This window comes from Corvus brachyrhynchos, unplaced genomic scaffold, assembly GCF_000691975.1.
Source record: "Corvus brachyrhynchos isolate BGI_N302 unplaced genomic scaffold, ASM69197v1 scaffold34, whole genome shotgun sequence".
Lineage (NCBI taxonomy): Eukaryota > Metazoa > Chordata > Aves > Passeriformes > Corvidae > Corvus > Corvus brachyrhynchos.
The window spans coordinates 4,297,121-4,312,313 of NW_008238126.1; the positions used below are offsets into that span (position 1 = coordinate 4,297,121).

Here is a 15,193-nt window from a genome sequence, read left to right on the forward strand (position 1 = left end):
TATTGAGGACCTACTATGTGTTTTTCATTGACAATTCATTTTTTTTTATATAATACAACAGAATCCATATTAATGCACTTTGCTTTATCGTGTGGACTTTAGCCCATAAATATTAGTATCACAAAGCAAATTTTAGGTTAAAAAGAAACAGGTCTTGAATGTGGGTTTTTGTTACTAGCATGGGGAATTTAGAGATTCATACTGCCCACAGAGAGGCCATAAATGGATTAGATTATTTAGACAGTTATAACTGGGTAATGTGAATCCCACTGTAGGAATTTGACTGAATTCTCATCATTGACATCACGTGCTGCTAAAATAATAAAGGCTCTTAAGTGCCATCCTAAAAGTTAATCTTCTTCCATGTGAATGAAAATGCTGACACATTGTCTATCTTAAAAAAAAAAAAAGGAAAAAAAAAAAGAAAAGTTTTTCACTATTACTAATCTGTAGTAATCTGGAAAAGTAAAATGGGTAAACGATGGTTTCACGCACAAATATGCTTTTAAAAATTAATATTTAATAACCAAATTGTGAAGACACTAGTTTGATTAAATCAATATCTGTTATCCCATTTTAAGTCTTATTTTGTCCAACCAAACATATTAGAAAACACAACTCATTACAATTGAATGAAATGTTTGCAGTGTTTGGATAGTTTTAGAATTTTTAATATTACTGGCAAACTTGCAGGATAAGACTTTGATGCAATTTGGTGGAGTTTGCAATAGCGGTTTTCACCTGTTCTGAGGTACTCTTCAGTACTACCAAAAATAGCTGTTATTTTATTTAAATGCCTGAAGTTATACATTTGTCATAAGATTTGTTTTTCATTTAAAGGGGAAAATAACTTAGAGAAGTCAAACATTGCATCATAATACTGAATTCCATTTCATTTTTCTAAATAAAGCTACAGTTAAGAGTTGTATAACTCTTTAACATATTTGAGCTGCTGAAATAATATCTCCATTCACTTGGAGTGAAGAATTTAAATGTATGTTCTATTCTGAAGTGGAAATCGTTTGGATTAAATGAATCAAAGACAATACAAATTTCAGTAAGGAAAGAAAAGATTTAAAATTTGGATGAGGTGGAAAATGTTTGGGTTTGTGTTTCCAAGAATATATTACTATTGTTTTCTGTGTACAAAAATACATCACAAGGGAAGAAATTCTTGTCTTTCCTGGTACTAAGTCCTATCTTTTGTAAATCCCCAGATATATGTCATAAATCAGATCAGCCAAGTCTTTTATGAGGAAAGTTTGCCATACAATGTGCATACTCCACAAGAGAGATTGTCCTGATTTTAGTATGTTATGATATCTAACTGAAAATGTATTTTTTTTCACATAGCATTCTGTTGATCAACTAAAAAATTAGGTTAAAATCTGAAGTACATTTTGCCAACCATCTGTATGATGTAAGCAATCTTGCACTTAAAAACTTTAACTATGTTGTTTGTCAAAACTGCTTTTTGGAGAGCTGGATTATTTTTCAGTACATTTCTTTGTGATGCACGAAAGATGGAGGAGGATACAGGAGATACAAATGGGTGTAACTTTTTTTGAGCTGTTCATTATTATGTACAAGTTGGAAATGTTTCAGTCCCAACCAGCCATGCTATTTGTCTGTACATTTTTCAGTGAGTATAGAGGCAACTGTTGTTGATGGCAGAGGGAATGTCTCTGCTAATGAGTTGCTCATGTGTGTGCCAGATGTTGTCTAGTTGCAGCAGCTGTAATGTTGGCACAATAAGCAGAGTTCAATAAAATTCAACTTTATTGTAGAAGGAAGATTAATTTTCTAAGCTTTTAACAGATGTTTTAAATGGAATATTTTACTTGAACAGAGACGTTGAACACATAAACATGGGCCATAAAAGGGAACCCCAGTTCTTAATACATTTCTGAAATTAGATTTTAGGTTAAGTACAATGGTTTGTCTGTTGATCTCTGAACAGACATATTTAAAATAGTTGTCTTGGCCATATAAGATGTCTTCTGACCTATAATAACAAGGTCAAATGACACACAACTCATAAAATGGCAGATAAATGTCAAACACATTAGAATGAATGTGTTTATTTTTCAAAATATTTTTGTTTCCAAAATTATTTTTATAATTCTGCTACATACTGGACCTTTTGCAATTTCTTGCCAAACAGCCATAGGCTTCAATAAGGCTTGGTCTTTTATCAAGTGTCTTCTGTCAGCAAACCAAATAGTGAAGCAAAAAATTGTTTTATTTCCTTCCTTCCTTCCTTCCTTCTTTCCTTCCTTCCTTTATTTCCTTCCCTTTTTTTCCCCATTGAATGTAGTTTTTGACAGTTTGCCTCCTGCACACTACAAGGAGACAATGAACACTATACTTGTGTGGATGCAGCAGTCAGAAACTAAACTCTCCGTGCCTCAGGTTGCAGTTGCTGAATATGAAATCATGGAGCAGAGGCTCAGGGAGTTCAAGGTGAGTGATCAAGCTGTGGGCATGAATGTCTCCACTGAGAAGTTTAGAACAGAACTCTGAGTTGGTACATGAATCTGTTGAAGCCTGTGGATCTTGAGTAAATAATGCCTATTTGGGTTTTAGGCCAGGGCTTCAGGAAATGGTAGTTACTTGATTATATTGATTCCTGAAGTTAAAGAATTTAAGGTGGTGTTCACCATTGAAAGCAATTTTATAAGATATTGAAAATGTTAAGGAAAATCCTTTTATGTCTCCATGGTATATAAAATACTCCTTAGATGATTGCTCTGGTAGTTAAATATAGATTTAGGCCATTTCATTTTCCAGGGCTGACATGAAAACGATTCTGATTTTCAAAATGAAGCACTGTCTTTTATCAGATTTCCTGTCAAATTTACAAGCAGTCACAAATGTGTAACAAATTTTGCCAGTGGGCATAAACCCTCCCTGTATCTCAATGTCTGATAGAGTTTCTACTCTTGGATGGCTAATGACCATATTGTTTGATGCACAGTCAGAAATAAAAAGTAGAATATAGAGAAAAAAAATAGATGAAGTAAATTTGGGATGAGAATTGCATAATTTTTGAGAAATTATAAAAAACTTTATATCACAGAATCAGTTCTCTTAAGTTTATTCTTTTTTTCCATGTTCTGTTTTTTTTCCCTGGTTCTTTTTAAAGTGTAATCAACAGGGCCATAGTAAATTCCTATCTCAAATTAATGAAATATATGTAGATCACATCTATTGACAAGTATAAATACCTCGGGTTATATTCTCAGTTCAACTAAAAAAATCCTACTTGCTATGTTGCATGAGAAAAACAATTCTAAATTGCTCAGTAAATTTTGCCTTTCCCTGTTTTAGCAAAGATGGCCTCTATGTCTTGCCTGTGTTTGTGAAACAAAGAGAATTGCCTAGCACATGTATCGGGATTCCATTTGCTTCTTATTCATAGGCTCTACAAAGTTCTCTGCAAGAGCAGCAAAAAGGCCTGAATTATCTCAGCACAACTGTGGAAGACTTGTCCAGGAAAGCCCCTGCAGAAGTCAGTCAGAGTTACCGATCAGAGATTGAGGTGGTCCTTGGCCGCTGGAAGAAGCTCTCGGCACAGCTGGCGGAACATTCCCAGAAACTGGAGGAGCGAATGAGCAAACTCCAGCGATTCCAGGTTAATCAAACTATTTCAGCCTCATCTTGTATGTGGTGGCTTGTTGCTATGGACTAGGACAGAACACATTTAGGTACTTCCAGAAATTAATACCAAAGTGAGATGATTAAAACAGTACAAAAAATGTATTTAAATGTCTGCTTGATTTTGATGGGTGCAAGATTTTACTTTGAATTCTGTTTTCGTGGCTATTTCTGCCTATGTTCTTTCAATAGCAAAAAATTTTAATTTCAGTAAAAATTGTAAATAATGTTCCTCTACTTCCTTTTTCAATGTATCTGAAGCACTTATCATGCATCTGAAGTAGCTGTACCATATTGACTTTAACGAACCCACTTACATAACTAAAGTCATCTGTAATATGGTAGGTAGTATCTTGGCATCAGTTTCCAGAAAGCAAAAGTGTATTTAAGGTATTTAGAATGGCAGCATTGGAACCTCACCTGAGTGTCTGTAGGGCTGTTTCTCACTTTTTTCCTCCTCTCCTCTGTCTGTCTGACATTTTTGCCCTTTCTTAACTACGTTGTCACTGAGCATCACTAGCTCACCGTAGCATCAGCCATGTCCTGTGGTGGTTCCACAGGAGGAAGCTGGAACTACATCCAGCACAGGACAGCACCTGTCCTCTCCTCAGAGATGCCACCCTACTCCCAAAACAGTGGCACATAAAAAAAGCAAGGCACTTTGCTTAAGAAATTCAAGATCTTGTCTTTTCCCTCCCTTCTCCCTCCTGTCTCTACTCCCACTCCTTTGTCAAATTTAGAGGTTTGCCCACTGCTCTTAAAAAGGTCCTGAACATCATGACCATGCTCTATAAAACATGCATTTTTAAATCTGTGTAAGCTGTGGATGCACACAAATTTTAGCCCTTATATTTATTCCTAAAATTCCTATGGTACACATCTAATATAAAAGTCATTGTCTTTTCAGCTTGTTGAATGAAATTTCATCCAGATTATTGTTTTAGCTGTTATAATTTATGAAATGCATCAGTATGGGATATGATGAAATCAGTGTTCATAAACAAAATGGATTTACAATCTGATTGAAAATGAGAGTCATACATTTGATCTTCATTGGTAGCTGGAGACTAATCTCTTTTTAAGTAAATCCCACCAGATCTACATTTTACCACATTAATGAACTATACTTAAAGTATTCTTGTAAAGGTATTAAAGGTTCATCATGAAATATGATTCTGAACTATTTTTACTGTTGGATAATGGAATGCACAGTAGATATTTCAACAGTGTTTTGGTAATCGCCATTCTGAAGTACACTGATAATTTTTGTATGATTAATTTTTTTAATTGATTTAATTTTCCATGATAGACTGTTGTTTTTAAATATATCAGTCACATTAGGGAAATGTTCCCTTTGGTTACCTATCTCATAATTGTTACTAAGGCACGTTTGTGTACATTTTAGGAGAAAGTCTCTATTCTAATGTCCTTTTTGTGCTTTAATTCAGCTTTGCATTCAGCAAGTAATATCAATATCAATATGTATTTCATTGGTGATGAAAATACTTTGATGAAAAAGTGCTTTAAAATTTACTTTTAAAATTTTTGCCATATATATTTTTATTTTAATATGTGCATCTGTTCACATAAGATGGCATTTTAAGGTAATTTTAGGTGGTGTTTTTTATATCTTATTCTACTTTTCAAGTTATTAGATTACCTATGTAATGTTGCCTGGACTAGTAGCATTCCCTCTTTCCAAGTATTTGATGTTCAGTTTTTTTTATCAATTGCAAGAGTTAAGTAAAGACTATGAAAATAATGTCTCTATTCTAGTGTTAGAAACAGTAACTGAGAGACTCTGAAATGACTCATTGAGCCATTATATGATTTTAGTTTCTGAAGTGGATCTCTTTCAGTTACACTGGTTTTTTTCATTCTGAATAATGAGGGCATTTTTCTGTGTTGTGTTCTGGTAGAAAAATAGGCACTAGAGCATATAACTTCCAAAAAGAGTCTGAATATTAAATGGAAGCACAGAAGATTTGATAGGAGAGCCTGAATTAAATGCCAAGTATGAGTAGTATGAAGCCATAGAAGGAACCAATGAACAAACATGCAGTATCTAAACACAAATGATATTTGTAAGGCATAAATTTGAGAGCCATAAAGTTGCCTACTCGTAGACGCATTAAACTTGGTCAGAAGTGGTCAAAGTGCAGGTTAAAGTGTTGATGACAGTCCCAGGTAAAATTGGTTTTCCTTGTTTGCTGTGTTTGTATTTTCAGACAGCTCAATAATCTTGCAATTACATTGCAATGAGTTTAATTGTAGTGTCAGGATGAATTACACTCTTGCCAGTCAGGTTTTGTGTGATGCAATGAAATGTCGTTTTAATACACAGAATGACACTAAAACACTGAAGAAGTGGATGGCTGAAGTGGATGTTTTTCTGAAGGAGGAGTGGCCTGCCCTTGGAGACTCAGAAGCACTGGAAAAGCAACTTGAGCAGTGTACAGTGAGTATTACCTGCCTGCTTGACAGTTACTCAATTACTTTCTATGAGATGAGCTTAAACAGAAGTTACACAAATGATTACCGTTCCTAAAAATAGATTCATTTTTTAAGGGGATTGCCTTCTGCAGTATATTTGAACCTTTTGCATGTCCTCAGTTTGAAGGAAAATTCAGTTAAAAACATGAAAACTTTAATACCAGAAGGAGACAAACAGTGACAGTATTTTTATGTATTTATAGCAGGAGCAAAACATCAAATACAACAAATAATATGTAACTAGCCTCTAAAGTCAACTGTTTATTTACTTTGTTGAGTTCACGAATGCTGCTTATTTATTTTTTTAATCTCGATAATCTGTGCCAAAAAATCTTTTTCTATATCTGTTACACTATTTACAAACTTTTCCGACTGTAACAAAAGAACTTGTAGGTATTCTGAGTTATATCCATTCTTTTTTCACTAAACTTACGAGTTCCAGATGCTATCCCAGTAGAGTTTTAAAGCATCGTGAAGTATTGGTACTTCCATCACATGGTTTACAAATTCTTCTTCCTGTCCCAACAGAGTGTGTTAGTGCAGTGAATCTTGTAATCCGTGATGGTCCCTGTCTATATGTTCAGTGGAATTTACAAGTTCTGTAAATGTTCTGGCAGGATGTGTAAATATTACGAAACATACACAGTGATCTTACAGAACTGCAAGTTCCTCATACTTTCTCTTACCCATTATATAAATAAGAATTATCGTTATTTTTCACTATTATAATGGAATGTTCTTTCAGAAATGTGAATAAAAGATCTATGTATTTTCATGTTTTCTTCAACCAACAGCAGGGAAGCATTTTAAGAGATATAATATATGTAATGTAACATTATGTAAGTATGTATTTACAGGGCATACATAACATTTAAAAATGACATAATTTTATTTGGTATAGAATAGCTTGCCACATTAGAGCTGCTCATTTCTTTCTTGTTTCTTTTCATAGATAAGTCTGTTGATTGTACTTATTTGACTGGAGATCTGGACCCCAGACAATTCAGAATCTCATGTAGACACATTTTCATAGAGATAACATATTTAAAACTTTGTGTGAATACTGCTTGCGTAATCTTTTGCTATTTCTTTAGGCTTTAGTAAATGATATCCAGACAATCCAGCCCAGTTTGAACAGTGTTAATGAGACTGGGGAGAAAATGAAGAGAGAAGCAGAGCCAGAATTTGCTTCCAGAATAGAGTCAGAGCTAAAGGATCTCAATGCTCAGTGGGACCACATTTGCCAACAGGTACCAAGTCTCCTGCTGTGACTGGTTCTTTTGAAATTAATCATCAGGGTTATCATTGGCAGAATTGTCCTTCTGTACATATGCAGTAGATACGAAGCTGAATTTAGATGTATTAATTAAACTAATATTTTACAGAGTGTAATTTAGCCTGTAGCAGTACATGTAAAGTATATTCATTTATATTATAAAACAGTACCTTATTATTTTTATGACAAAGTTACGTACTAATATATTAGATCTAACAGCAGTGTCATTTATGGCTCCTGCAAAAGTAGATTTCTGAAGGTGTTGTTTAGGCATTTGCCAAAACAGTCAAGTTCTGTATTTAGTTTTATGTTCTCTTATACATTGTTGTAATCTCTTGTTATTGCTCTGGATGAAAAAAGGCGTTAAAGCAGTGAAGGGATCATAATTCAGTAACTCAGAATTAAGAGTATGTGCACATATGCATGTGTATAAATTAGTCTCCAGTAGTCACATGGAGTTGAGAGAATGGGGCATAATAGGAAAGGACAGCTCTTTTATTTTAATTAAAGACATTATTAATAATTTTGGAGAGTAAGGAAGCTAAAAATTACTATTATTTCACCGATGACATTTGGATTCTTATTTTTATGACAGTTCAAATAAGATTTTTCATGTTTTATTACCTTTAAATTTTTCCTACTTGCTTTTTCTCTTGTCTACCTTTATAATATATATTTTCATAACAGTAAAACTGTTACCTTTTAATGTGGTATATATTTTCTAAAATTTTTTATTATTCACTTTGTATGTGGAAAATAGTCTCTCTATATTTTTCTGATAAACATATTTTAAAATTTTGATCTTTGAAATCTGTAAGAGATTTTATTGATCCAGTTTTGTAGTCTTTCCCCTTTCACTACCATGGAGTATTTAATTCCATTTTTTTTTGTGATATTAATAAGTGGCATACTTTTGCACTTCTCTCACAGAAATTTCAAGTATTGCCTTACAAGTACAGAAGTCTGCCACAGTTTTATTCTGACTTCCCCAAAAATCTGCCTGCAATAATTTCATTCAATAAGAGGCACAGATTATTGCCTTTCAGTGGGCATTTCTAACAGAACTTCTTCAATCATAGCTATTGAAATACATGAGTAGTCAATACAAAAATGAGTCTCGTCTGTCCAGGTTTCCTGAAAATATTTGGAAAAGTCAGCTTGGGTTGATATACATGCAGTTAATATGACTGAGATATGTTAATTGGCAATTGTCATTGACAATTCAGATACTCTTTTCAGGTGGTGGGAGATTACCTTCTCTTCTGGTGCTGAGGCTGAGGAAGAGACAATTTTGCAGAGCCACATAAAATTCGGCTTTTATACTCACTGATTGTTGCTCTATTTTGTTCTGTAAAACAACATTTATGTAGAACAGCATTTATGTTAAACAGCCAGTCCTCAAGGATGAGTAACAAACCAATAAAAGTCAGAAATTAAGACCAAATACTAAGAAAATTTCTCCTGATACTGCTGAAAATAATGTTTACTGAAGCAGCACCACAGAGCAGGATATTGGAGCAATAAGCTCTGCAAGCCCAACTCTGAGAAATGGCATCAGTACAACTTCCTATTTTTGATGCAAACTTCTTAATACTATTGGAAGATAGATCAATCAGGGACAATTTTGATAGGTTAATGGACAATGAATAGAATCAGAGAATGGTTTTAGATGGAGGTAATCTCAAATATTATCTAGTTTTTGTTTTATACATGAGCTATATAACACAATTATATGATCCCCACTTAGTGATTAGGAAATGATTTAACAGTAGTATTTTTCCCTTTAAGATAAATAGTTTCTTCCAATAGGAGGTTGGGGTTTTTTTCCTTACCTATTTTTAGGATATTCACATTTCTGAGACATTCATTAATGACTTTATCAGCAGAAGGAAGATATGAATATTGCTTTATTCTCTAGTAAGTTGCATTCGAACTAGTTAGAAGGTCATCTGACTTCATAGCTCAAGAGGCTTTGGTTTCATCCTTGGATGCACTTTCAAAGTCTCCTGTGTTTATTCTTTTTACATCTCACAGAAAATAGTCCCTGGGAGATAGTTTTTTTTCCAGATTTTCTTTCTGATGACATGAGCATATGGTGTAGACTCTTGTTGTAGAATCATTACAAACTCATTCTGCACAGCCATGATTCGCTAAAAAAGGGTGTACACAAATCTAGTACTTTTTTGATTGTCTATTATTAATATCTACCTAATTACTTGTTAACATCTGCCTAATTTCAGCAATGTTATTATTATAGGATTTAATTTGATTATTTTCAGGCTAAAATATTGTCAGGTTTGTACAGTAGCTTTGCTTCAAGTACTATGTAATCTTTTCTTTCTTAAAGGCCTATGCTAAGAAGGCTGCATTAAAAGGTGGTTTGGATAAGACTGTGAGTCTCAGAAAGGATTTATCAGAGATGCATGAGTGGATAACACAAGCTGAGGAAGAATATCTGGAAAGAGATTTTGAGTATAAAACACCTGATGAGTTACAGAAAGCTGTTGAGGAACTGAAGGTAAAAGATTAATTAATTCCTTAAGCTGTGTTCAAAGTTTTTTTGAAGCTCTCATTGTAAAGAAAGGTCTACTCTTTCTTTTTAGAAAAGTGCCTTTTCAGATCTAGCAGCCTAAAGTTAAACGTAGCAGGTGGCTTGAAGTAATTTCTATTTGGAATATGCTAGGAGATATTTGATATTCCTCAACACCACACTGCTTTTTTTCCTCTTTGCTTTATTGGATATTTGATTTGGATGTAGCTTCAACATTCTTTTTACTTAAGGAGTAATTCCTAAAAATTGGGCATTAGCAGCAGTAGAGTGAAATCAGTTTTATATCTTGTCTTTGCTTTAGAGTGAGCAGAAAAAAAAATAGGACTTTAGGGTGCATGTTGGTGTGTGCCATGTATGCATATTGTGTCTTTAATATAGGAGTATAGAAACAGCATATTTTGATTTCAATTAGTAAAGTTTCCTTCAGGTGGGATGAACATGGCCTCTGGACAAAAACACTAACTTGTGATACATGCTTAAATACACTTTTGCTGAGCCACTGGATGTGGGCTTAATTCTTATTTCAAAGGTGAATTGTTTGGTTTGTGCTATTCAGGAAGCCAGATAATAACCTGGTTGTCATTATATATATGGCTTTAACAATCTATCCAACACTTTGTTTTCAAACTCTTCATTTTCCATGGGTTTTTCCAGTGTTTGAGAGCTTCAGACCATGCAACTGATGGTCTCACTATTTACTGAAACAAATAATTTGCTGCCAGTCAGAATATGCATAATATATGGAAATTTATGGAACAACTTAATTGTAAGTGAGCTTGTGATTTTGCCGTTAAATCTGGGTACGTGGATTTGTAGCAAAACAGATTTTTTTTTTTTTTTTTTTTTTTTTTTTTTTTTTTTTTTTTTGTCATTTGTGGTTCATAAGTTATGATGCTAAAAGTGTTTGGAGAATTTCCTGAGGGAAAAAAGTGCTGAAATGTTCCATTAGCCTGAGAGCTCCAGAACACTAGATGGCTGTGAGATGTTAAATTATATTGAGTATTGTGTATTGGCAACAAAATGAAGCAAAAGTTTTTTGGATGCATTCAAGATTATGTCAGAAAGTCGGGGAATTAAATGCTTCCTGTTGTATTTTGTTTTGTTGTAGTGTTGAGATTTTTTCTCCCTCTAGGTTTCTGTCAGAGAACACTGATAGTTATCAGAAATCAGTTTCCTTCTTAAACCAGGACTACAACTTCTCTTTTTTTTCCTTTCCAGAGAGCAAAGGAGGAAGCTCTGCAGAAAGAGGTGAAAGTGAAGCTTATTACAGATTCTGTGAATAATTTTATAGCAAAGGCTCCACCAGCAGCTCATGAGGCTTTGAAAAAGGAGCTTGATGTTCTAATTACCAGCTACCAGCAACTCTGCAGCAGACTGAATGGAAAGTGGAAGACTTTGGAGGTTTGATATCTTGTCAGTCGTTGTATTTATAGCCCTCCTAACTGCAAGAAGTAAGGTGGAGAGCACAGATATATCATCATATGGGATCGTGGGTAGCCCAAGGCTATCCTCGCTTTATGAGCCATGTACCAAATACCCCATGTTATGAGCCACACACAAAGTTATTTTGAGAATCATATCTGCTAGGGAGTTGTGTTACAAGAAAAGACTGAGACATGGCTCTTAGGTCAAAGATGGCAATGGTTGCCCAAGGTTTTATCCCTCCTGAGATCAAGCCAGGAATCTGGCTTTGTAGCAACCCTGTGATGTTCTCTTTATCAGCAACTCTGTGCTTCCCTCTTCCATGGCAAAGGATTTTGATTGAATGGCCCTGAAGCTGGTCAGGTGGTATTATCTCAGCATGGGAACAGCATTTGATCTTCTGGCAAACTGAATATTTCTCATGTATTTCAAGTTGACCCTGCCATTTCGGCCAACTCCATTGCTGATTCTTGCCATGGCACTGCTTTTATATTACACAGTAGTCACAGTGAATTAGGTGTGGTTTTTTTGTTGTGAATTTTGCAAGAGCTATATTTTGCTTATGAATAATTTGAAAGAGCTAACCTCATACAGCACAATAATATACCAGAGTAAAAATTATCTTGTCTGAATTTCACTGTGGAAAATTAGGTGTGTAGTCTAAACTGGTAATCTGTATTTACCCTGATCATTGATGATGTGTTGTTGCATGTTAATATCCCTCTATAACCCTCATTTGTTGTGAGAAAAGTTAGGTGAGATGAATTGCACTCTGGGAAGCTTGATCTGCCAAGAGTGTAATACATTTCAATAACATTAATAAGTTCTACTAATGAAAAAAAGGGTACAAAAAGATTATTTATGGAGAGTTTAAATGTTTTGTTTGTGTATATAATGCCATTTTTATCTGCTTATTTAAGCAGATATCTTCAGGCACTGTATAAATAAAATATTAGACAATAATTTAATTTCAGGAGAATAAGAACATTTTACAACATTATATTTAGTACTCTAGCACTTAAAAGGTACATAAATTGCACTAAATGCGGTTTAGAATTAATTTCCATAGAGATTTCAATCTGAATTCTTAAAAGCTGACATTTTATGAACATGTTATTTAAGCAATTAATATATAGAATATATAAGGAATCTAACTGCTTTTTATAATAAAGACATAAATTTCTAACATGGGTCTTTAAAAATTCTGCTCACTTTTATATTTATATTAAAAAAAACTTTACAGAAAACATATAAAGTGAATAGTAGATGAAAATGAAGATTCAAGTTGTGTTTTGCAGAAGTGTTCACTTTTTCATGTTATTTTCTGTGGTTTTTCTCTGTTTAATCAAAATGATGGTTTTCTTGTCTTTTATATTAATTTGGTTCATGTGAGTAGTGGGAAATAAAAATCAACTGTATTGTTCCATAAGCCTCAGATATCAACCATGTTGCTTAGGGGATAAGGCATGAATGTATTCAGTATTTTAATGAGTGAAATTTTTCAGTGAGATTTTCAATCTAAATAAACCTTTTCTTCATCAGGAGGTATGGGCATGTTGGCGTGAATTATTGTCGTATTTGGATGTAGAAAATAAATGGTTGAATGAGGTCGAACGGAAACTCAAAGCAACTGAAAATATCCAGGGAGGTGCAGAAGAGATTTCTGAGTCTTTAGATGTAAGTGCTAACTTAAATTACCAAATCACATGTATTGATAAATTGTAAATTCCATGTCATTCTAAACAAGCTGTGAATTAACATTACACAGGAGCAAATTTCAGAATATTTGTAAAGTCCTAAGTTCTCACTAGATTAAAGAAACGAGGTTTTGAATTCAAATCCAGCTAAATGAAACAGTAATTAATTGTGGTATGGCTGGTGTCATAGACAGTTTTGGTAATGATAAAATAAGCATTCTTAAAAAAAAATTACCTCAGTTCAGACAGTCAAAAAATGTTGTAGGCTTCAGAGAGGGCAAGTTTCCATCATAGAAGTGCAACTTTGTTTATTATTCTTTTTTATTCATAGAGCCTTTTAAATTTGTAGGAATTAATACTTTTAGTGCATCAAAATACAAAATATTGCATTGATAATTCATTCTTGATGTTGAATTTCATCAATTTAGATACTCAAGTGAGTTTTTTATATTAAAGTACAACTACTTTGACTGAATTCATTGGGCATAGCCCACATTTTTAAAATCAAGCAGTAAATTTATTGCTTTATGAAAAATCTTTGTGCTTGGTAATAAGTAGTACAGAACATTATTTATCAAGGCATGGAACATAAGTACTTCATCTTTTTTTCTCTATTTTTAATTTATATGAAACGTGATATTTCTTTCTTATATTTTTAAGGCAAATTGGGATTGCTCTGTAGAACCTTATTTACAAAAAGGAAAATAAACTACTTTTTTTGACTTTTTTCAGTCTCTGGAACGTTTAATGAGACATCCAGAAGATAACCGCAACCAGATTCGGGAACTGGCTCAGACTTTGACAGATGGTGGAATCTTGGATGAATTGATCAATGAGAAACTTGACAAGTTCAATACTCGATGGGAAGAACTTCAGCAGGAGGTATATTTAATGGTCCTCCCATTAAGTAGAGGACAATCTAACGCCACTTAAAAAATAAAAAAGTTATTTTGTTGGTACAGTTCCTGAACAGGTCACAAACAAAATTTTATGTTAGAAGTGGTTTCATGGGTGTGGTGGGCTAACTCCAGTAGGCAGCATAGGACCACAAGACTCCACATCTCCTGGTGCTTTGACAGAGATATAGAAAATGCAAAAGCAAGAAAACTCATGGATTGGGATTAGGACGATTTAATAAGTAAAAGGAAAAAAGGGTAAAAGCAAGTGATGCAGAAGAAATTACCCCCAGAAGACTAATACTCAACCAGTCCCTGTGGAATGACAACTTTGAAAACACTTTCCCCCACCTCTTCTTATTGTTGAGCATGACCCTGTGTGGTGCTTAGGTCAGCTGTCCTGGCTGTGTCTTTTCAAAGCCCCTTGCCCACCCCCACCCTGCTCGCTGGAAGGGGCAGGGTGAGAAGGAGAAGTCCTGGGCACTGTAGAAGCCCTGCTAAGCAATGACTAAAACATCCCTGTGTTATCAACACTGTTTTGGCCACCAATCCAAACCACTGAACCATACAGGCTGCAGTGAAAATTAACTCAGTCCCAGCCAAAACCAGTAAAATAGGTAACCCCAAAATTTCAAAACCATAGTGACCATCTAGTGGATTTAATCTTAAATTGAATACGTAGGATGTTTTCTCTGACAAAACTCTTAGCGAGAAGCAAATTATTTTAAAAATGAAATATGAGTAATATCTTTTACATGTATATTTTTCATTAAACAATAAGTGTACTTGTATCGATGAAAGATTTGAAAAGACGCTTCAATATAGAAACACATAACACAAAGAGAGCCAAATCTAGAAATATGCTATAAATATGAGGAAGACATCAGCTCAGTACTTGGTGAAGATCAGAAGTAGTTATTAGGGGAAGACCTAGCAAAGGACATAGATAGCCCCTTTATGACTGTAATCAGAACATGCTCAAAGATGACCTACAAAAACTGTCAAAAATTACTCGGTTACAAGGATATAAATGACGCACAAGTGCAGATTTTTGGAAAGCAGGTGTATTAGAAGGATGAAAATCTACATAACAACGAAAAGAATTTTACTTCTTTCGTGGTGCTTGAAATATACTTATTCTTGAAAACAGTGGAAGTAAACACACTACAATAAAAATTATGGGAGGGTCCTCAGCTGTTCT

At 34.1% G+C, this 15,193-nt stretch overlaps 1 protein-coding gene across 1 annotated transcript in view; it reads left to right on the top strand.

The window, feature by feature from the left end:
• DMD (dystrophin) overlaps nucleotides 1-15,193 on the top strand; it is an 896,220-nt gene that overhangs the window by 229,174 nt on the left and 651,853 nt on the right. The window contains exons 21-28 of the mRNA XM_017733467.1: nucleotides 2,318-2,463; nucleotides 3,422-3,634; nucleotides 6,002-6,115; nucleotides 7,245-7,400; nucleotides 9,774-9,944; nucleotides 11,196-11,378; nucleotides 12,942-13,076; nucleotides 13,829-13,978. Of these exons, the coding sequence (XP_017588956.1) occupies nucleotides 2,318-2,463; nucleotides 3,422-3,634; nucleotides 6,002-6,115; nucleotides 7,245-7,400; nucleotides 9,774-9,944; nucleotides 11,196-11,378; nucleotides 12,942-13,076; nucleotides 13,829-13,978 (1,268 nt within the window). The remainder of the gene's footprint in view (nucleotides 1-2,317; nucleotides 2,464-3,421; nucleotides 3,635-6,001; nucleotides 6,116-7,244; nucleotides 7,401-9,773; nucleotides 9,945-11,195; nucleotides 11,379-12,941; nucleotides 13,077-13,828; nucleotides 13,979-15,193) is intronic.